Source organism: Fringilla coelebs (assembly GCF_963513975.1).
Source record: "Fringilla coelebs genome assembly, chromosome: Z".
Classification (NCBI taxonomy): domain Eukaryota; kingdom Metazoa; phylum Chordata; class Aves; order Passeriformes; family Fringillidae; genus Fringilla; species Fringilla coelebs.
The window spans coordinates 63,942,440-63,965,144 of record NC_140031.1 but is presented as its reverse complement, the minus strand read 5'-3'; the positions used below and the strand labels follow the sequence as shown (position 1 = coordinate 63,965,144).

Here is a 22,705-nt window from a genome sequence, read left to right as displayed (position 1 = left end):
TGCTTTTTATCTTTGACAAAGCAGTCTCCTGTGTGGCTACCATGTGTAGAAGCTGGACTCTTTTTCAGTCAGTGTTTTTTGCAGATAAATGTTTATCAAATGTACTAAGACAAGTATGACTGACTCTAAAACAGTGGAAATGAAGTCTTTGCTTGAGAATGAACAACTGACAAAAAAATCAGAGCAGCTCCAGGAGTTACTCCTGATTTATAGTGGTGTGAGAACAGTCTCTTGATCCTGGTATAGTCTTGGAAAGCTTCAGAAGTAAGCTTGCAAGTTAACAGTTTGTAGACATTTAGGTAGTGGTCTCTTAAGTCATGAGACATGCTTAGAGAGACAAATAACAAGATAGGCTCCCCTGTAAGTCCTTTGATTTTTATTCTAGAATTGATCCCTATGTGTTAGATATATCCCATTCAGTGCCTTCACTTTTCAAGGTTTCACGTCTGTAGTTCCAAAAGTATGTCCTTCCTTCCTCTTGCTATTCTATGCCAATAAAAAATTTTTTCTTGCCCTCCATTTGGACAGGTGAAGATGTCAAAACCAGAGATTATATAGTTGCTCTGCAGCATCCTGTAACCACAGATATTAAACATTCCATAAAAATGTTTGAACTGACACTAGATGCACTCATCTCCTTCAACAAGAGAACACTTGTTCTATTTCCTAATGTGGATGCAGGTGAGTAGAATATGTTCATGATAGAGTGACACATGACACTCTGTCTGGGATAAAAGAGTGCTTTTATCCCAGGTCCTCTCCAGCCAGATGAATATAGCTGGATTGTGTCAGTCTCGTGGGTGCATCTGCTGCAGCTCTATGTTCACATTGCTTGAGGACATTTCAGTTTTTCAGTGTGGGAAGGAAAATGAGGAGAAACCAGGTGATATGTAGGAGCAATATTAGTCTCTCTTAAATTAGCTTAAAACTACAAAGATACTTTTTCAGTGAAATCTTGTATCAAACTTTGGCTTATGTGCTGAACTAAATTATTTATAGTGTAAGGATAAGAAGAGAGCAAAAACCTGTTCAGAGCTGGCAACGCAGTGAATGGCTGGCTACTATATTCTTTGTGTGCCTGGACTTTGATTTTAAAAGTAGAACTTAAATAATTTATTCTACTTTGCTTTTCTGTAGGAAGCAAAGAGATGGTTCGTGTGATGAGGAAGAAGGGCATTGAACACCATCCCAATTTTCGGGCAGTAAAGCATGTGCCATTTGACCAGTTCATTCAGCTAGTTGCTCACGCTGGTTGTATGATTGGTAACAGCAGTTGCGGTGTCAGAGAGGTGGGAGCGTTTGGCACCCCTGTCATCAACCTGGGGACGCGGCAGACAGGAAGAGAAACAGGTATGTGTTTGCTTGACTAGCATTTTCTAATGCAGGACAGTGTATCAGATGTCACTTGCTTCAGTGGAAGCAAGGGGAGGCACAGAGCTGATGAAGAGTGATGTCAATCTGATGGGCATCTTGCCCTCACAGAGGAAATAAAAACAATTTTTTTTTCATTTCTAAAGCAGCTCATACTCTAATGCAATTTGAGCATCTGATCTGTCCTATTATGTTAATTTTTGTCTAGGTGAAAATGTTCTTCATGTTCGTGATGCTGATACACAGGATAAGATTCTTCATGCTCTACAGCTGCAGTTTGGGAAGCAATATCCATGGTGAGTACACTCATCTTAATTCATTGAGGAGGATGTTACAGCAGTAGAGTAAAAGGCATTTAGTCCTAAGGTGTTTCATCATATTTGATTGGAGTGCTTTTAATGCACTGATCTGAGGTTACAAATGATTTTTCATTTCAGAAACGTAATGCGATGTCTGGTGTGCAGTAGTATTTATAGAGCAAAATGTTACTAGTAATCTTTCAATACAAGTTCATTTAACATGTTCATGTTTCAATACATGTTCATTTAACATCCAACAGAAAGTCAAGAAGACAAAATTCATATTAGCCTAGACCAGTGTGATTAAGAGAGCTTGTTCTTTAGGAGCAGCATGGGGGAGAACATCCTGTCTGCCTGCTTTGACTTGTGCCTTAAGGACACTTTTTTGTGTGTGAGTACAAATGATACTGAGAGCCAAAAAATGGCCAGGATCAGGGAAGACTATAAAGCCCTGGTGAGGCACATGAAAAACATCTCTGCCCAAGTCACCTCCTCATGTATCCTCCCTGTTAGAGAAATCAGGACAGCCAGAGGCAGACACATCGTGCAGATCAGTGTCTGGGTTTGTGGCTGGTGCCACAAAGAAGGTTTTGGCTTTTATAACAGTGTGTTTTTATTATTTTTAGCCTGTTACAGGGGAATGGGATCCCTGGCTAAAAAGGGCGTAGTGTCTTTGGCAGCAGGCTGGCCAGTCTGGTGAGATGAACTTTAAACTGAAGGACTGGGAGTCAGGGTGCAAATGCAATGATTGTGCCATTGCTTCCTCCTGGGGAGCAGGTCATAGCAACCACTGCAGAGTCAGATCTGCAGCTCAGTCTGTCTTGTTTTGAGGCAATTTAAAGAGATGGGTGGGTACTCTGAAATGAGTAACCTCCCTCTTGATTCCAACAATCCCTTTTCACCAATAAGGAACAACACACAAGTAGGTACAAGTGAAAAAATAAGTTTATTAACAAAGACGATACCAGCAGGCAGTGGGGGGAAGTAAATAACTGTTAGATACCAAACTGCTAAATGTGACAACCCCATGGGAACAGGGGTTGTCCAAAATGCCAGAAATAACTGTTCCTGAAGTGGTGCCTGCCAGAGGCTACTGCATGGCTGCAATACAAAGGGAAGGGGGCATCTCACGCTTCCCTTCCAAGATGGTGCTTCCCAGGTGACCACACATTTGCAGGAACAAAGAGGCAAGATGGTGAGATCCCCCACGGGGAAGGTAGGAGTCTGCAGAGCAGTTCTGGAGGCACATGGAAACTTGCTGGTTCAAGTGGCTGCTGGCACTTCCTCCTGCTGTCCATGGGCTCTGCCAGTGCTTCTGCCATGCTCTGCACCATGGTTCTGGGATGGGCTGGTGGGGAAGGAGCAGTCTGTCTGCACTGGCACAGGGTGCCCAACCCCAGGAACTCGCTGGCTTTTCTACTGCCAGCAGACCTTGCAAAGTTCACTTCGAAAGAGTTTCTAACTGCAAAATGCAGTTTTTAGAATGGCAAACCCAAGGCTGGCACAAAAAGGAGAAGCTCTACTCCCGTAGTCTTCTCTCTTGGAGCAGCTTGGACTGAGGTGGAGCCAGCCCCTACCTGCAGCAGCAAGAGAGCACATACAGACTTTGCCCCAAGGCAGCCCAGAAATGCCAACTGGAGTATGTCTGAGTCAAGGTGGAGGGGAAATGAAAAGAGAACCCAAAAAGGGAAGGGAGAAGACTCTGCCAAAGCAAAGATGAAATAGCCCTCAAAGCAATCACTAAGCAGCAAAAGACAGGAAACTGCCTGGGCAAGGCGATTTTAAAAATGCCCTCCCACCTGCAGGGTCTTGAAGAGATAGTAATGATTTTTTGGCACAGATAATTGTGGAATACAGTAACATTATAGATAACCCCAGGACTGCATCATAGGTCAAAACATATGAAGAGTTTTTATGGCTGTGGTGTTCATGACTCTCACACCCCTTCAAGCAACGTGGTTGGTTGATCTTCTGTGAAGTGCCTGTATAGCAATGCACTCAGCAAGTGGTATAAACAAGGTAATCTAATAAACTAGAGATCTATGTGAGGTTGCAGAGCCATGATCTCATTGGAATTATGGCGACATACCTGGAATGTTGTCATGGATGGTTTTGTATAGAGATAAATGTTGTCATGGATGGCTATATCTAGAGAGGACAGGTCAGAGAAGCAAGGTGGTGGAGTTGCTCTTCATGTGAGAGAGCAACTGGACTGTATCAGGCTCTACTCAGGGACAGATGAACAAGTTGAGAGTTTATGGATGAGAATTAAGTGACAGGCTAATATGGATGACACTGTTATGGGTATTTACCAGAGGCCACCTGATGAAGAGAGTAAGTTGATGAGGTTTTGTGTGGGCAACTGAAATAGCATCACAGGCCCTGGTTCTCCTGGGAGATTATGCCTGATATTTGTTAAGAGTGACAAAACAGCTTAGCACACAGTTCAGAAAGTTCCTGCAGATCAGTGAAGATAATTTTGATGCAGTGGTGGAGGAGCCAGTGAGGAAAGCTGTGTTTGGGACCTTCTACTAATAAACCAAGGGGCACTGGTTGAAGATGTGAAAGGTAGGGACAGCATTGGCTGCAGTGACCATTAGAAACTCAGAATCCTGCACTGGGGAAGCAAAACAGCAAGCAGGATTATAACCCTAAACTTGCAAAGACCTAACTTTGACCTCTTCAATGGCCTAGGAAGGAATCTGATGGGTTAGGACTCCAGATGAGGAGGGTCCAAAGAGCTGGTCAGTATTCAAGCATCACTCCTCTGACCTCAAGACCAGTGCATCCCTATGATCCAGAAATAAGGCAAAGAGGGCTGGAGCCCTAAATAGATGAGATTCTAGTAAAACTCAAACAGAAGAAAGAAATTTATGGGATGTGAAAAAAGGAACAGGCCACATGGGAGGACTACAGGAACATTGTCAGAATATGCAGGGATGTGAGAAGGGACGCCAAAGGCCACTTGGAATTCAGCCTGGCCAGGCATATAAAGGAAAACAAGAAGGACTTCTACATATTCATCAGCAGCAACAGGAAGAATAGGGTAGATGTGTGGCTGCTGCTGAATCAGATGGCTGTCTGGGTGTTGGAAGACACTGAGAAGGCAGAATTATTGAATGCCTTCTTTGCTTCAGTCTTCGCTGCTAAGAACAGCCCTCAGGAATCCCAGACCTCAGAGGTAAGAGGAAAAGGTTGGAGAATGGAAGACTTGTTTGTAGAGGGTTGGGTTAGAGATCAGCTAGGCAGATTAAACATCCATAAATCTACAGACATGATGGGATGCACCCATGTGTGCTGAGGGAGCGAGCAGATGTTGCTAAGCCAGTCTCCATTATCTTTGAGAAAGCACTGTGTGCTTTAGGCACTGATAGATGCCTAATAACTGGAGGAAAGCCAGTGATACTCCCATCTTCAAAAAGGGCAACAGAGAAGGGCTGGTGGGAGATGTCGTGGTTGGGGCCATTTGGGATACAGTGATCGTGAAATGATAGAATTCTCAATAATTGGTGAAACAAGGAGGGGCACCAACAAAACTTCCACACTGGACTTCGGAAGGATCCTTAGGAAGCAGCCCTTAAAAACAAGGAGGTCCAGGAAGAAAGTAATCTTGAAAGCACAGCAGCAGGTTGTCCCTATGTGCCAAAAGATGAGATGCGTTGGAGAAGATGACTGGCCTGGATGAAGAAAGACCTTCTAAAGGAACTAAGAGAGAAAAAGATGATGACCTTTGGAAAAAGGGGCAGGTAATTTAGGAAGTATTTAAGGATGTGGCTAGGTCGTGTAGGAAAAAAAATCTAGGGAGGTAAAAGCCAAATTAAAACTTAATCTGGCCACTTCTATGAAGTACAATACAAAACATTTTTATAAATACATTAATGGCAAAAGGAGATGCAAGGATGAACTCCATTCATTATTAGATGGGGAATGGAATTTAGTAACTAAAGATGAGGGAAAGGCAGAGGTACTTTACACCTTCTTTGCCTCTATTTTCAACAGAAAGGCAGGTTGCCCTCAGGACAGCTGTCCTCCTGGGTTGGCAGATGGTGTCAGGGAGCAGAATGGTCCCCCTGTTACTCAGGAGGAGGCAGTCAGAGACCTGCTGAGCCACTGGATGCTCACAAGTCTGTGGCCCCAGATGGGCCATCCCAGGGTGATGAGGGAGCTGGCAGATGAGCTTGGCTCTCCATCATTTACCAGTCCTGGCTCACTGGGGAGGTCCCAGATGGCTGGAAGCTGGCCAATGTGACACCCATCCACAAAAAGGGTGGGAAGGAAGATTCAGGACACTACAGACCTGTCAGCCTGACCTCAGTGCGTGGCAGGACTGTGGAACAGATCATCTTGAGTGTGGTCACATGGCACCTACACGATGGCCCAGGCTCAGACCCAGCCAGCATGGATTTAAGAGGGGCAGGTCCTGCCTGACCAACCTGATCTCCTTTGATAACCAGCTGACCCACCTGGTGGATGAGGGGAAGGCTGTGGATGTTGTTCCACCTGACCCTCAGCAGTGCCTTTGACACCATCTCTCCACAGGACACTACTGGAAAAGCTGGCAGCCCATGGCTTGGACAGGAACACTCTGTGCTGGGCTCAGAACTGGCTGGATGGCTGGCCCACAGAGTGGAGGTGAATTGTGTCACATCCAGCTGGTGGGCAGTCACCAGTGCTGTCCCTCAGGGGTCTGCGCTGGGACCAGTCCTGGTTAACGTCTTCAGTGATGATCTGGACGAGGGGATCAAGTCCAGCATCAGTAAATTTGCAGATGGCACCAAGCTGGGAGCGAGTATTGATCTGTTAGAGGGTGGGAGGGCTCTGCAGAGGGACCTGGATAGGCTGGGTAGATGGGCTGAGTTCAGCGATAGGAGGTCGGACAAGTCCAAGTCCCAGGTCTTAGACTGAGTCACAGCCACCCCCTGCAGCAGCACAGGTGGGGGAAGGTGTGGCTGGACAGTGCCCAGGCAGAAAGGGACCTGGGGGTGCTGGTTGGCAGCAGTGTGCCCAGGAGGGATCAAGAAGGCCAGTGGCATCCTGGGCTGTGTCAGGAATAGCGTGGCCAGCAGGAGCTGGGCCGTGATTCTGATTCTTCCCCTGTAGTCAGCACTGGTGAGGAAACACCTCGAGTGCTGTGTCCAGTTCCTCAGTTTAGGAAGGACATTGAGATGCTTGAATTCATGCAGAGAAGGGCAACAAGGCTGGTGAAGGGCCTGGAATACAGATCCTGTGAGGAAAGGCTGAGGGAGCTAGGGTTGTTTAGCCTGGAAAAAAGGAGACTCAAGGAGACCTTGAGTCTCCTTGCAACTCCTTGAGAAGAGGCTGTAGCCAGGTGGAAGTTTAGGCTAGATATTAGAAAGAATTATTCACAGAAAGAGTGGTTTGGCATTGGAATGGGCTACCCAGGTGTGAGAGACGGTCTGAAGTTCCCCTCATTTGCCTCACGACCGTCCCAAGGACAGACATCGGGACCCTGAGGACCCTGATGAGAATTCTGGCCTGCTGGTGGTGGAGGAATGCCAAAAATCCTGAGGCCCCTGAGAAGAATTCTGGCCTGCCAAGTGATTGTTCACAGCCGTGTCTACAGTGACTGCTTCTAGCAGAGCCTGCCAGGGGGCGAGGTGCCCCATATGCCTGTACTGGCTTGGCGACAGTAGCCCAGGAATTTTCCCACCTCTTGGCCAGGTGAACTTGCTGGGGCAACTTTGGTAGCCCCCCCATGGAAAATCCTTCATCTGCTCCACTACCACTGTGATGGATGGAGATTGAATCCCAAGGACTGACACCAAGACCCCCGTCATTCTGATCCAGGCATGCTGGCCAGACTGAAGCAGGATGCCTGCTAAGTGTTGCCTGCAGATGTGTTCACTGGACCTAGACTGGTTTCCCATAGAAACCAGTCCTGAAACAATGGGTCCCACTCACTGCTGATATGGACTTATCCTGCTGAGAACATGGACTGTCTGTACCCATCTTCAATACTTTTTTCCCCCTCAGCAATTTCAACAGACTTACTTCAAGATCTGCTTCACCCATAGGGAAGCCGACTTCATTCTCTGTGTAGTCCTCGGCAATGGACTACAACAGAACCCTGAGATAACCAGGACTTCAAGATCTCCCTGACAGAACAGGCAGATCCTCAGCCGGACTGCAAAGGACTTTGTCTCTACATTTGGTAGTTATAAGCCCCCCTCTTTCTCTCTCCCCCTTTCTCTTTTTTCTCTCCCTTAATCCCTCTATCGCATTGGCTGTGCTCATTCAATAAAGGTGCATTTGTTTTGATTAATACTGAAATCCCCACTGTGTTGTGGTTTGCACTTTGAGATCAGTAAAACAAACCATCACGACCCCCGTTCGTATGAGCGGATTGAGACACCGGGGAGGTGGTTGAGTTGCTGTCCCTGGAGGTGTTTACAAAAAAGATTTGATGAGGCATTCAGTGCCATGGTTTAGCTGATAATGTTACGTAGCAGGTTGGACTTGATTGTGTCAAAGGTATTTTCCAGCCTAGTTTATTCTGCAATTCTGTTATTTGGGGTCTGGAGCATCTCTCTTATGAGAAGAGAGAGAATGTGGAAGCCAGCCCTGTCTAGACAAGACACAACTGAGAGGCGGGATCTCTTCAGTACATAAAAATATCTCCAAGGCGGGTGCCCAGAGGATGGTGCCAGACTCCTCTCAGTGGTTCCCAGCAACAGGACAAGGAGTAATGGCCATAAACCAAAACACAAGTTACGTCTCAACTTGAAGAAGAGCTTTTCATTGAGGGTGGCAGACTGCAGGTGGCAGACCACAGGACTGCCCAGGTATGTTGTGGAGTCTCTCTCCCTGGAGACATTAAAATCCCACCTGGACGAATTCCTGTGTCACCTGGTCAACATGACCTGCCTTGGGGGAATGTTGACCTAGATGATCTCAAGAGGTCACTTTCGACTCAAGCTATTCTATGCTTCTGTGACACAATACTCGATAGCTGATTTGACCTCATGATGCATAGAGGGTCCTGAGTGCAAGCTTCCAGGGAAGCTGCCAAATTCTGGCCAGGTGCTTTTCCTTATTCCTCAGCCCTAATGAGTATTGACTCTCATTCCTCTAACACATAAGTTCTTATAAAGTTTGATAGATACTTGTTCAACTAAGGACAAGGATAAAAAGACTATTTCTTAAAAATCTAAACTGAACAGTAAAACTGAATTCTTTAACACCAAGTATCTGATGCCATGTATGATATTTTAGAAAAACTCATGTTGAAGACTGACATGAATGTTCAGTTTATTATTACATAGTTGGCGTCTGGGCAGTCAGTACATCTTATTTGATTTGTAGCATATACATAAACTGTCCATATTTTTATTTCTGTTTCATGGTGGGAGTCTCTTCATTAAACTTAATTTTACAGGGGTTTTGGTATCATTAGTTTCCAGTTTTCTACATTCCAGTTTCATATTTCAAAATGGAGCGAATGCCAGACTTGAAAGATCTGTGTGTGTTCTTTAAACTACTGTCACTATGTGCCATGTCTCATGACAGTCTGTCTTAGTGTGAGCTGCAGTATTGGCAGAGTAGCCAGATCTTAATATTGTAATGATACTGTTACACTCTCCTGTCATACAAACAACTTTATAGATTCCAGTGTTATTTCCAATTACATGAATTCTTTTTTGTATTATAGCTCAAAAATATATGGAGATGGTAATGCTGTTCCAAGGATTTTGAAGTTCCTTAAATCTATTGACCTCAAAGAACCATTGCAAAAGAAATTCTGTTTTCCTCCTGTCAAAGATAATATCTCTCAAGATATTGACCATATTCTAGAGACACAGAGTGCTCTGGCAGTGGATCTAGGCGGTACAAATCTCCGAGTAGCAATCGTCAGTATGAAGGTAAATATTCTGTTGTGCTTCTAGATATTCTGCAAACTCCACCAGGCTTTGTGGATATGGGCTTGTGATGCCAAAGAGCTCCAAAACAAAGCAGTCTGTTGGCTTTTGTTGAGGGATAAAGATGATTTCTCACCTTCTCTCCTGCCTCTCATACAGTCCTGATACAACTTGCTTTCTGCTTTGCTCTTCTAAGACTGATGTTGAACTAGCAATGCCCATTTAGTGGTGCAAGGTTTTAGCTGCTTCTTTGTGGGTTGGCTACAGACTTTGAAGAATAGAACATCTTTAGCATGTGTTGGTTCCCCTTAAAAGGTGACTCAGTTCAGCCTGCAAGGTTTTGTATGTCAAGCAAAATATGGAGGGCTCCAGTAGTAGACTTTTTGCTTCCCCACTGCCTTACACTTCCATGTAACTGACAAACAAGACCATTCTGAGCAACAACCAGCATCTAGCAAATCAATTTACGGAACTTCGCAGCATTTCAAAGATGTGAATGAAATTCATGATGAGAAGTCTTTTGCTTTTGTTCTCAACAGTATTGGACAGTTACACCTACAGTTACACTCCATATTTGCAGATAACTACATCAGTTCAATAATAGTTGCCCAGAAGGCAGAATAAGGTGCCTGAAGCATGAAGAGTTATGTAAAGTGACCTGACACAGTCCAGAATTTTCACATTCATTTAAGAGATGTCTGACAGATCTTCAAGGTCTTAAAGACAGCTTTTAAAAGTGTAATATTTTTAGAAGTAAAATTGACACCACATTTTTTTTCCTATGAGTCAAGACAGACTGGAAAAAAATAATGTAAAAAAATTCTGCCCACTTTACAGAGCTTGAAGTGACATTTGTGAAAATTTAAATGCTAGCAAATCAGAGTGAAAACAATCAGATTTTCATAAGAAAATTTACACAACAGATGTAAGCATTTAACAGCCAGTGGTAGAATATGAGATATAATTTTATTTTCACAAAAAAAGATTTAAAAATTCCTTTTAGAAGCCCTTATGTCTTCTGATAATATTTGCTGCAACCCTGTCTTCTACAACAAGTTCTCTGATGCACCCTTGAACCTAAAAGTGAAGAAGAAACTAAGCATCCAAAATCCACAAACTCTATCACTTATGTGATACTGAGATGGTGGGACCCAGTACTCAAACCCATTATCAGTCTGGAATTTTCCAAGGTCTTTGGCAACAATGACTCAGCCATGTTGTTTATAGACTGTCTTTGTTACTCCTCTTGGCTGAGTTGTATTAATTCAGCGCAGCTCACATGGTACAGGGGATTTAACAGGGAGAATAACAGTGTTACACCGGATACCTTCAGTCTCCTGCCTTAATCCTGCCATGTAAACACTGAATTAAGATCAGTTCCTTAGTACCCTTACATTCCAAGCATGCATCATGAATACTTTCATTACACAGCATGACTAGGGTTGAAAATAATCTTCATGGCCCGTCCTCACCCTCTCCAAAGTATTTACAAGGGCATGTAGTGACAGGAGAAGGGGAAATGCCTTCAGCCTGAAAGAGGATGGGTTTAGATTAGATACTAGAAGAAATACTTTATTGTGAGGGTGGGGAGGCACTGGAACAGGTTGTCTAGAGGAGTCTGGGATGCCCCATCCCTGGAAGTGTTCAAGGCCAGGCTGGATGGAGCTCTGAGCAAGCTGGTTTGGTTCAGTGTCCCTTCCCATGGCAGGGAGTTAGAACTGGATGATCTTTGAGGTCCCTTTGAACCCAGACTATTCTATGATGTATGACACTTGATGGTACTCCAGAGATATTGCAAGTGACTCAGAAGTGTAATTGCTTAAAGAGAGTTCTGAAAGTATAGTCAATTTTGCCTTGAAATCTCTAGCATTTCTGTCTGTCTGATTCTGCTTTTTTTTTGGTGAAATGCCATTGTCTGTGACACCACAGAAACCTTTCATGCAGTCAGATTGGAAAGATTTTATTTTTAAAGCACTGTGGGTTTTCTGTCCTTTTTAGCAATTGTTACTCTCTTTTATTGACACTTCAGTATTGAGCTTAAGTACATTGCTCTGTCATGGTTTATGGCTAATTGTTATTGCAGTAGCTCTGGTGATACTTCCTCACACAAGCTATGTGTTCCTTAAAATCTGTATTTAATTTCAGATGGGAGGTTGATTACAGAAGCAGAATGCAATGCCTAATCTTACAAACTTGTCCCCCAGAGCTGTCAAGAACGTTGCCTGTAGGCCCAAAAACTAAAGTATAGCATCTGTGGTTTTTTAAAGAGATAAGTTATAGGCTCTCTATTTTCAAATTGACCTGTAATTTATATGGAAGAGAAATTTCATCATGACCTATATTTCTCTGGGGCATGTTTTGTTGTTTTTAATTTCTAGGGTGAAATAGTTAAGAAGTATACCCAGCTCAACCCTAAAACCTATGAAGACAGACTAGCATTAATTCTAAAGATGTGTGTAGAGGCTGCATCAGAGGCAGTAAATGTAAACTGCAGAATTTTGGGAGTAGGTAAGTCAACAAATACTTTTTACATCTATGTTTTTCAACATGAAGTTAAATCACTACTCATTAATTTAAAACACTTCTCTAAAATGGATCTCCTGTACTTTTAAGTTCTTACATATTTTTAACAAACATTTCTAAATAGCTGAAAATGAGAAGCTGACTATAAAGATTGAAGTTTCTACAGTTTGTAACAACCATTAAACAATCTGTTAAGTTATAATAAACTATATCTAAAATGTGTTTTTGTAGAACTCTGGATTATGAAGCTCTCTATTGTCTTGGCCTTGTGAATCAGATGTTCAGTGTTTATCAAAAGAGCCCTTTGCTGTCTGTAAGCCTTTCTTTAGGGCTAGGATCAACTGTGCAGCAGAATTTTCAGATACACCAAGGCAAACTAAAAAGGCTAGAATATTAGGAATAAATTTGTAGCTAACAGAGACAAAAGCAGCCCTTCTGCTGACTTCTAGTTCACTTGCAGTACCGTTCTGTATTAAACTGTGCTTATATCAGACAGGACTTCTTCAGTTTGATGGTGACTAGGAGATTTGGCCTTAAATATTAGTTATTTATGAAGATGTTGATTAATGTTTCCTGGATTTTTAAGAAGGACATGGAATATTCATTTTAGCTGAGAAATGTTCCTAAAGTAAAGTAATTTGTTCCAGATGAAAACTTACCTGAATCACACACTACAAAGAAAAGTTAACTTGAACATGTATTCTTTAAAAACAATGTTAAGTACACAAAACTGTAAGGAGAAATGTTAGCCCTCGAAATCTGATCTTTCTTACATCTTTAATGTTCAATTCAGTTGCTTGTTTTGGAGCTTTTATGACTGCTTTCTGTTACAGCATTAACCCTGGAGCCATCTTCATATGTGACTCAGTTATATAAGCTCTGTACAAGAAAATGTTCAAACTTTATTGTCTAGAGCTAAATACCTCCATTAGAGAGACCTGTTTTTCAGTGGTCCTGAGAGACTTCACCAACTGTTGAAGACCCTCCAGCTAGGGAAAATTGGGTTGGCTAATAGAGCCTGTTACTGGCCTACTTTGTTCAGTAGACAAATCTTTGAACATAGTTTTGATCTTTCACAGAAACAGTGTGTTTTTAAGGAAAAATCACTACTCTAGGTCTAGTAATTATTTTTAGTCATTCTGAATCTTGAGAGTAATAGCAAACTTCTAAACACTAGTAGAGTTCCAGGGTTTGAATAATTTATTTTTGTTGTTAGGTCTTTTGTACAACACTAAAAAGAAAGGCAGCTATTAAGTGATTTGCTGCAATCTTGCCTGAAGTAGGAACATTAACTCTCTAACAAACATTAACCACTACCCATCTAGTTAGTCATAAGATACTTGGTGCCTTGTGATTAGAGGTGTGGCATTCTGTGAACTGTCTTCTTTACTTTGAGGGTGACTGAGCACTGAAACACACTGCCTGGAGAGATTGTGGAGTCGTCTTCTCTGGAGATACTCAAAACCCATATGGACAGAATCCTGTGCCACTTGCTGTAGGTGAACCTGCTTTAGCAGAGAGGTTGGACTAGATGATCTCCAGCAGTCCCTTTCGACCCAAACCATTCAATGATTTTGTGCTCTTTACGTGTCAAAAGTTGAACTGCTAGTAATACTTTGAAATTTTTTACTTTCATGCTCTGCTTCAAGGCCAAGTATTAGGGGAAAAAAGTCTTGTCATTAGACAAAGAAAAATAGGTTTTTACTTAAAGTCTGTTACACAGACTTAGTTTTCATTTTTCTCTCCTGTATTTCTGGGACTTAGGTATTTCCACAGGTGGACGGGTAAACCCTCGAGAAGGAATTGTCCTTCACTCTACAAAACTTATTCAGGAGTGGAGCTCTGTGGATCTCAGAACTCCTATATCTGATGCTTTGCACCTGCCAGTCTGGGTGGACAATGATGGAAACTGTGCTGCCCTAGCAGAGAGAAAATTTGGTCATGGAAAAGGAATAGAAAATTTTGTAACACTGATTACTGGTACAGGTGGGTATGTTGTAGTTCCATGACACCCAAAGTCCAGCACCATTTCTTAGAGGCTCAGGTGTTCTATAGGAATAAACATTACCACTATCCCTGGAAAAACAAAAAATCTTATCCTACACTGTTTGTTTGGTTTAGGGTGCTTTTTAATTTCTTCAGGCAAATAAAACCACTTCCATAGTCTAGACTTTTTGATGAAAGAAGTTCTTCTGGTACTGCTACACAGGCAAGTAAGGAAAATCTGAGCAATTTCAACTGGAATAATTTTACATTTTTCAGCCTTGCAGCTTAATTCTCTTTCAACTTTAGAAATACAGAATATGTATCTAGAAAATAAGCAATTGAATATAAGAAAGTATGCTTAAATATCAAATGCAACTGTGGGGTAACTTTCTCATTTGTTAAGTATATTGTCCTTTAGGTGGTGGCAGTAAGAACTAGCTGACGAGTCTACACCCAGGTTGGGAAGGGGCAGCAGAGGCTTGCACATTTATCTGTCCTGGCCCTTTAACACACAGGTTTAACTGTCTAAATACAGCATCAGAACTTCTCCTCTGAAGTGCAAAATTTTAAGGCCACTTGGATAGTCTTCTGCATAAAGAGCACGACTCATGAGCTTAAAAGATGTGTAATATTTCAGTGCCATCCATAGGTTTTTTAAAAAAATACAAACATTATATACCATTTTGATTCATATACCAATAGGAGGGAGCTATGAGCTTGTGTATTAAGTGTGTACATCACTGAAGCAAATTATTTTATCTTGTCTGTATCAGAATAAGCAAATATCAGTGTCTTGTAGTCTTTAAAAACTGTTAGGGAACAGGGGCTGTTTGTCTTTTTTTTTTTAAACAAAAGAAGTCTTTTAATATTTTTGCAGGAATTGGAGGTGGAATTGTTCATCAACACGAATTGATCCATGGCAGTTCTTTCTGTGCGGCTGAACTTGGGCACATTGTCGTATCCTTGGATGGACCAGAGTGCCTGTGTGGCAGCCAAGGATGTATAGAAGCATATGCCTCAGGAATAGCATTACAGAGAGAAGCTAAGAAACTGCATGATGGTATCTATTTACTCTGGGTTTGAAAACACAGTTACTAAACCGCAGTATAGGAAGACATTTTAAAAGAAGGTATTAAGAAAAAATTAATCTGCCTTCTTTTTCTAGAAGGAGACCAGAATAGGTGCACAGGCAGCCTACATAATACAGATCTTTTTCAGTAGCAAAGAACATTTGGAAGCACTGGTCAGAACTCACAGAAGCACACAGTACAGCTGGTCTTTTCTTTTAAGCTTGATGTAAACTAATCTGACAGGCATTCTGTGACATTTGGTTTCACAGTGGTTGTCTTTCAGCAAAAAGACAACAGTTTTTGGTCCAACAAGACCACACTTGTGAATTACCACACTCTAACTGTTCGAGTTTCATTCCCTGCTTCTGCAAGTAGTGTCCTGAATGATACAGATATGATTACTTCAGCTAAGCTCAGGATTGAACAGATTGTTCAGGATACAGTATACACGTAAAAAAGATGGAAAAATTTTAATTGCCTATTTTTTCACCCTCTGACTTGCCACATGATCATGTTTTGCTCTTGGCTTTCTCTCCTTTTCAGATGATCTGCTTTTAGTAGAAGGAATGTCAATGAAGGAGGAGGAGATTGTTAGTGCTGCACACCTTATTCAAGCAGCTAAACTTGGAAATACAAAAGCAGAGAGCATTCTCAGAACAGGTGAGAACATAGCCCAGAGGGTGAAACACTTCCATTATTGTATTTTAGGGGACACAGAAATGGTAGTGCACTGTAACACTACAAGCAGCCTGTACATGTTGAGGCCCTCTCATTATAGAAATTACTAATGGTAATGAGATTTTAAATATAAATGTTGGAGAAAATGTCAGCAGAAGTGTTGAAAGTATCTGTTCCAGTTAAAAAAAAAAAAAGAAGATTAAAAGGCTTTGCAAAGATCTTTTTTAAAAAGATGTCAGTAAAGTCTCAACATTATCATAACAGAAAATTCTGGGACATTTCATTGTAGGCAAGTGAATGGCTAGTCTGAAGTAGCAAAGACAATTTATGTTATGTGCTACTTTACATGGTGGATTTTACTGAATCACTAGTTTTAAGCATAGTCCTCACTCATACATAGTGGTTAACACTAATGCTTTCCTATTTTATCTTTGCTTACAAGCATGCTTAATGCCTTGTTTTGTCTTTTCACATCCATAATGTTGAATAATGCATTATTGTGCCAAAAAAAAGCGCCTTTTCTTTTTTACTTTTGAAAGAAAACTTAATAGGAGACACATATTACCTGATAACATAAAACTCTGTGGAACAAAACACTTAACTGACTTTCCAGTGTTATTTGCTGCTAACAGAACTGTTTCAATTACTGATGCCAGAACGGCTCTGAGTATTCTACCCAGTTTCTTTTTACTTCATCTTTCAGCTGGGACCGCACTGGGCCTTGGCGTTGTGAACATTCTACACACCGTGAACCCGTCTCTTGTGATCCTTTCTGGAGTTCTGGCTAACCACTATGTCAATGCTGTCAAAGATGTCATAAATCGACAGGCGCTGTCCTCTGTTAAAACAGTGGATGTGGTGGTCTCAAATCTAGCAGATCCTGCTCTTCTTGGAGCTGCCAGCCTGGTACTGGATTATACAACACGTAGAATATACTAAAGAATTACAGAAGAATTAGAGAATTGGACTATTCAAATTCCTAATGGGTGGAGGGAATACTTTGCCCCAAATTGTCTTTGATGACAGCAGCTAATGAATCAAAGTAGTGTTCTGAGTAGTTAGTGACTACTGTAGCATTTCCTAATTGAGGTATTATCTTTTTGTATTTTTCCTAAATTTCAGCTGACTTCATTGGAAGTAATGTGCAATTCTGGTTTTTTAAGCACCTCTGTTGTTAAGCCTGTACATTACTTTTGAGTGTGGCTGAATTATTTATGAGCATCTCTTGCTGTATGGGGATAATGTGTATGGTGTGTAAAATTATAACTCTTGGGGATCCATATCTCATTTCCCACTTATGTGAAATGAGACATTTAGCAGCTTTTCAGTTTCCAGGATTCCACCCACAAAGTAAATATGATGTAATCACCAGTACCAGGTTTTAATTTAAGTGGGTGGAAACGAGGGCCTCTACCACAAAAAAAGGTTTCACCTAGAAATTCCTTTTCATGAAGGACTTGGTAGAGGCAGCCAAGTTCATTTATTAGATCATCTCTAAAGGCCAAAGTCCCATTTTAGAAGCTTTGCATATGAAGGAAAAAACTACAGTTTAGAGAGCTTACAGCCTGCAGAGGAGTCCAAACAAACTGTTAAGTAGAGCAGTGAGCACCTTTATCTTCTGGCTATGGCCAATAGTAAACTGTTTGAATTTTAACCTTGGGGAACTTCTCAAGAGACTTAATCTACTACTTTAAGAGAGGGGAGCTGCTTATTCTTTGGTAGCCAGTTAGCTGAAATTGAGCCACGTGGCACAGCTGATCAAAAAGAACCTTTCACTGCAGAGTGACACAGTGCATGCCCTCAGCCATTCAGGTGGCTGCAGGTGCACTGTTCTTGTCCTGCTTTCACCATCAGCTTCCAGGATGGGAAGTCAAATCTGGTCCTTATCCTTGCCTTCAGAGCATTCAGAGGCCTAGGAGTAAAGTATGTCAAGCACCAGTGAAGGCTTGCCTAAGTAAGCTGTGGTTTGTATTTCTCTAATGAGTCCTTGATATACAGTGCTGTCTTAATCCAGCTGTTTTTTTAGCACACTTTCAAGATGCTGGAGAAATTGAAAAACCAACCCATCTATCAGCTAATCCAGAAAGATGACTTTGGAGGAGCAGTCACAAGACTATCCTGTCCTGAAGTTAATGACCTATTTTGACATCGAACTCAACCACTGATATTCTCAGGAGCTATTTCCACACTTGAACTTCTCCTCCAATCAAAATGAAACAATCTTCTGCAACCATTGCCATGTCCCATACAATCAACTTGTGCTGTCATCTTATTGCAGGGGTTCCATACTGTTGTCTCCTTATCACAAACGTTTCATACCTTCTTGGTGTTTCTCGTGGACCCCTCCTCAGAGTACTGGCTCTTTCTTCTTCACACAGTAGCCAACTGACTCCAGTTCCCTTCTCAACCAGCCAACCCACTCTTTTATAGCACTTCTTCTTCTCATTGGTTACAGCTGTGGCCTGCTAAAGTCAGGCCTATTCCTAATATTTGCTAATTGGCCCAGCTGTGACTCCTCATGGGTAAGATTACTTTCTACACTATCTTTATTTTCTTATAATCTATCCCCCCTGCAAATTTGGACTGAATACCTCCTAGTTCATTTGCTAATTCTGGGATATAACCTGTACAGACTGTCTTTACTTCACCCTCTCTTCCACTGGTAACTCACATCTTCAGAGCTGTTTTCAGGACCACCAGATCTCCCTCCTCATGTCTCCAGGAATAATCATGCAGCCTCTATACCACTGGAAATAACTGGTTTTTAAGTGTTTGCCAAGTTATACTAGGCTTTCTGTAACCAAGGAGATTTAGTTCCTTTTCCTACAAATCTTGGTTTACTTGATGAGTATTGAAATGGAATTACCTTCCATTGTAATGGAATTACCTTCAATACCGGAGCATTAGCTCTATAAGCAGGTCAAGGAGAAACTGGCATTTCTCTGCAGTGACAGTAGCTCAGAGCAGGAGTATTGAGGTTCTAACAGTGAGGAGACCTGTCATTTGATCTTTCCATCCTCTACTATCACAAGGAATGCCTGGCTGGAATGCCTGGCTAAAAGTGGGACCAGGGTTTTGCTCTCCAGACCCTCTGACGCTCTGATTTCTGGTATCTCAGACTCAAAATGCTTTTCCCTAGCAGATGAAGGGAGGGTACAGGCACAGAAAAAACACAACAGACTAAAACACAGTTGAAAAGTCTTACATCTTTAACGTCATGAAAAGAAAACAATTCTTCAAATGCTTTTGAAAATGCTTTTTTTCCGTCAATTGGCCAAGAACTTGCTGCATATGTAGAAGCAGTTTATAAAATCAGAAAGAATAAAAAATCATGTTTAATGGCATAATAGTGGTTTTGTTTGTCTCTGCTTCTTTCCCTGTTCAGAAGCATCCTTTGAACTTCAGGTACTTTAATGTGGACCAGAGATTTTATGGATTTTAGTCCCCAGTTGTATCCAGTCCCAGAAGGAGCAAAAATCCAATGTCCACAGAATATCTGCAGTACTGTGCTTACTTGATGCTGGCCCAGTGTCCTTTAGAATAGCTCATACCATCAAGTTTAGTTATTCAGTATTTTAAATCTTTGATATGCCACCCAGACACTTGGAAATAACAAATGCATTCGTTTTCTGGTGGTCTTGAAGCACTGTCCTTCCTCCATTTAATTGTAACAAAATTGTCAGAAACTTGTACGTACTATCAATGGAGGCAATGGCAATTTTGTATTAAAAAAACACAACACAGAGTAAGGTGCAGACAGAATTTACACTTGGATTCAATGAAATCTGATCACTGTGTTGATTTCAAATGCCATGGAGACACCACAGGCATTAGTAATATATAACACCTGGGCTGTACACCCTTGGACCATTCCAGGTAATTATATTTGGATTAGAACTAGTGCCACAGTGCACAGTTCTGCAAAAGAACATGCTTGCCTACAAGAAAGTACTGCTGGAGGAATCCTCTTGGCAAATACTATAGACACCCATGTGGTCCATTCTGATATACAAGCCAGTAATCTATGTTTGCCTCTTAACTGGTTGCCCAGAAAAAAAAAAAGGCAGCAAGAAAGATAAGCCGCACCATGATTTTTTTATGGCTGCTTAAAACTTAACTGTGTTCCACAGGCTAAGAGGATGAACGCACTGTGCTCTTGTTTTCAGGCTCCCTGCTTTCCAATGAACCCATGACCTCTCCATCCCCCTTTCTTCTTTACAAATGCTCATTGTAATTTCAGACTGCCTGGCTGCTGGCTGCCACCTGATCAGAAGCTAAACAAAGCAAGTTCTATACCAGGATGTATTCAGCAAGAGTCCACAGCATCTCTCTCAATACTGCATGAGATCTTCACATGCATGCAGCTGGGATTATATCTGAAGGATAGGAAGTGTCCACATTTTTCCCATATTCCACTGACTAATGCTATGGAGATAAGCAGCAACAGTGGGAAGTTAAAGCCAGTAAACAGGATTGAGCACACACAAGAGGCCAGAGATGTAGCACAATACTGTCACATGAAGTTACAAAACAAAGTGACAGATACTGACCTCTGAAAAAAAACAAGTCAATGTTTAGAAATACAGATAAGGGAGTTGATTTTCCCAAATAAACCTGAAAATTCTTTTGCTCTGTCACAAGGCCGAAGTATGTAAAACAATTCTCAGACACAGAAAATGTCCTGACTCCAGGAGTGCTGTGTTGGGTTCTGAACTCCCCAGTACACAAGGGACATAAGCACACCAGAGAGAGCTCAACAAAGAGCCAAAAAGATTACAAAGCAACTACAGCATTTCTCCTGTGAGGAAGAGCTGAGAGCTGGAACTGTTCAGACTGGAAACAAGAAGGCTTAGGGGAATCTTACCAATGTATATAAATACCTTGAGTGAGAATGCAAAGAAGATAGGCTCCTTTCATTTGTGCCATAACAGGAGACACTGGGCACAGACTGAAACACAGGAGGCTCTGTCTGAACATCAGAAACACTTCTTTACTGTACAGGTATCCAAGCACCGGCAGAGGTTGCCCAGAGAGGAAGTGGAATTTCACTTCTTGGAGATCATCAGAAACTGTCTTGATATGGTCATGGGCATGACCATCACAGGCTCAACATGGTTCTGGCTTGAGCAGAGGAGTTGAACCACATGACCTCTAGAGATCTCTTCCAACCACAGCCAGTCCATGATTTTGTGACAGCACTGATAAAGGAGACAGTGAGCTAGCATACTTGAATGTAAAATTAAGGCAGAAGAGGTAATCTCTGCACCAGAGTTAGTGTAGGTCAGAACCCAGAGAGCTGTTCCAGCAGGACGAAATATGTTAAAAATCTGCAAACACATTCTTAAGCTCTGCAAACCCAGCATATAAATTACTGCTTTAACTTCTGTAACATTGCTTTGGCCTTAAATTCGAGTCTTTGCCCATTTTCTTGGATTGCAGCTCTGAGCCACATCCGTAGCCAGATAAAATACTCTGTAAGACAGGAAAATGTAGTGGTCAATAGATACCATAATTCAATGTGCAGGAACCCCTCTAACCTGTTAATCTTTCAAATTCTCTTAAATTCATATTAACACTTCAAAGACTGTATATTTAATGTAGTGGACTTTATTAAATTATCAGCTCATTTTGAACACCTTTGTTTTCAGAGCTTTTGAGTGTGCAGCAAAAAGGAAATTTTTGGTCAAGGTGGATATATAACTAGTCAAGGCTAGGAATGATTATCAGTATTCTATGGACTTGCTCTGTGCTTCAGTCCTGTTGGGACTCACCTGCCATTACCCTTGTGCAGTTCAGAAGGTATCTTCTCGCCCTAATCTTCCATGGAATCAAGACTTCAGACCTGTAATCTACCATCATTCTCATCACCACCCATAGGTCCAGTCATTACAGACAACAGTAAGGTACAGCTTAACTACTGCAGCCCAGCTGGAAACCATTTATTGACTACCTTACCCACCAAAGGGACACAGCTGCTAGTAAGACAGCTGCTGTGCAGTAACATCCTGAGCCTTGGTCCATCGTAGTCTGCATCTGCAGCCCGTTTCAAACTGCCTGGACTAACCTTCCAGCTTGGACATACAAGGTATTAAAGCAATTACGCCACACAGTAGTAAAGATACTGTGTCTCTGATAAACATGGTGGAATAACATAGGAGATTGAACATATTAGTTTTAGAAGACAGACTGCTAAGGTAAGGTTTAACAGAGCAAGGCTAGAATACAGCTCCTGTGACTGTTGGGTCCTCAAACGAAGCAGAACAGAGATTTTCTAGATCAGTTTGTTTCCGATTCAACCTTGGCAGACAGAGCTCCAACCTAGAGATGAGCAGCAGTAAGAGGAAGTCTTCCCTTCTCTTACTCTCCAACTCTCCAGTTCACCACCCTAGTGGGAGGAAGTGTCTGCAAAGGTCAGCGAGGGCAAGCACACAGTTCAAAAACACCCAAACTGCCCCTACACTACAGATCTTTGCATATGAAGACAGCATTGAAAACCTAGCAGAACAAAATAAGCATTAGAATACCAAAGGTCTCTTAACTGTGCAGTGCCCTCTCCTGTGTGTTAAGCTTCAGGCAGCCAGAGTGACAGCAGAAAATTATACACAACTACTTACCTGCAGAAGGCAGCATCCTCAGTCCCACTGGAAGCAAGATAAGCCCCTTAACAAGCCTGCTGTGTAAGTTTTCTTGAGCTGCTGTCTAGTGTGACAAATTGGATAGGGGAGAAGTTTTTAAACTAAAGCTCTCAAGAGCTTTAAGAAAGCTTAAAGAAACAAGGAGGACAGCCTTGAAGAGACCAGAAGCACTGCTGGCTGGACATTCACCAGCAAGGTGAAATCAGTAGCAATCAAGAAAAATGTTTACTCACACTTAATTCAAACACCCTCTGTCAAGGGGAAGC

General features: G+C 42.0%; 1 protein-coding gene across 3 annotated transcripts in view; it reads left to right on the top strand.

The window, feature by feature from the left end:
* The window catches only part of GNE (glucosamine (UDP-N-acetyl)-2-epimerase/N-acetylmannosamine kinase), a 35,392-nt gene extending 16,305 nt beyond the window's left edge, over positions 1-19,087 (top strand). For 2 of the 3 annotated variants that reach the window (XM_084225253.1, XM_084225254.1), the window contains exons 4-12: positions 529-681; positions 1,138-1,350; positions 1,580-1,667; positions 9,340-9,550; positions 11,926-12,055; positions 13,835-14,056; positions 14,934-15,116; positions 15,670-15,786; positions 16,508-19,087. In XM_084225253.1, the coding sequence (XP_084081379.1) occupies positions 529-681; positions 1,138-1,350; positions 1,580-1,667; positions 9,340-9,550; positions 11,926-12,055; positions 13,835-14,056; positions 14,934-15,116; positions 15,670-15,786; positions 16,508-16,743 (1,553 nt within the window). In that variant the 3' untranslated portion in view covers positions 16,744-19,087. The remainder of the gene's footprint in view (positions 1-528; positions 682-1,137; positions 1,351-1,579; positions 1,668-9,339; positions 9,551-11,925; positions 12,056-13,834; positions 14,057-14,933; positions 15,117-15,669; positions 15,787-16,507) is intronic. The other variant, XM_084225255.1, reaches the window with a different exon arrangement.
* The last annotated feature ends 3,618 nt before the right edge of the window (positions 19,088-22,705 follow it).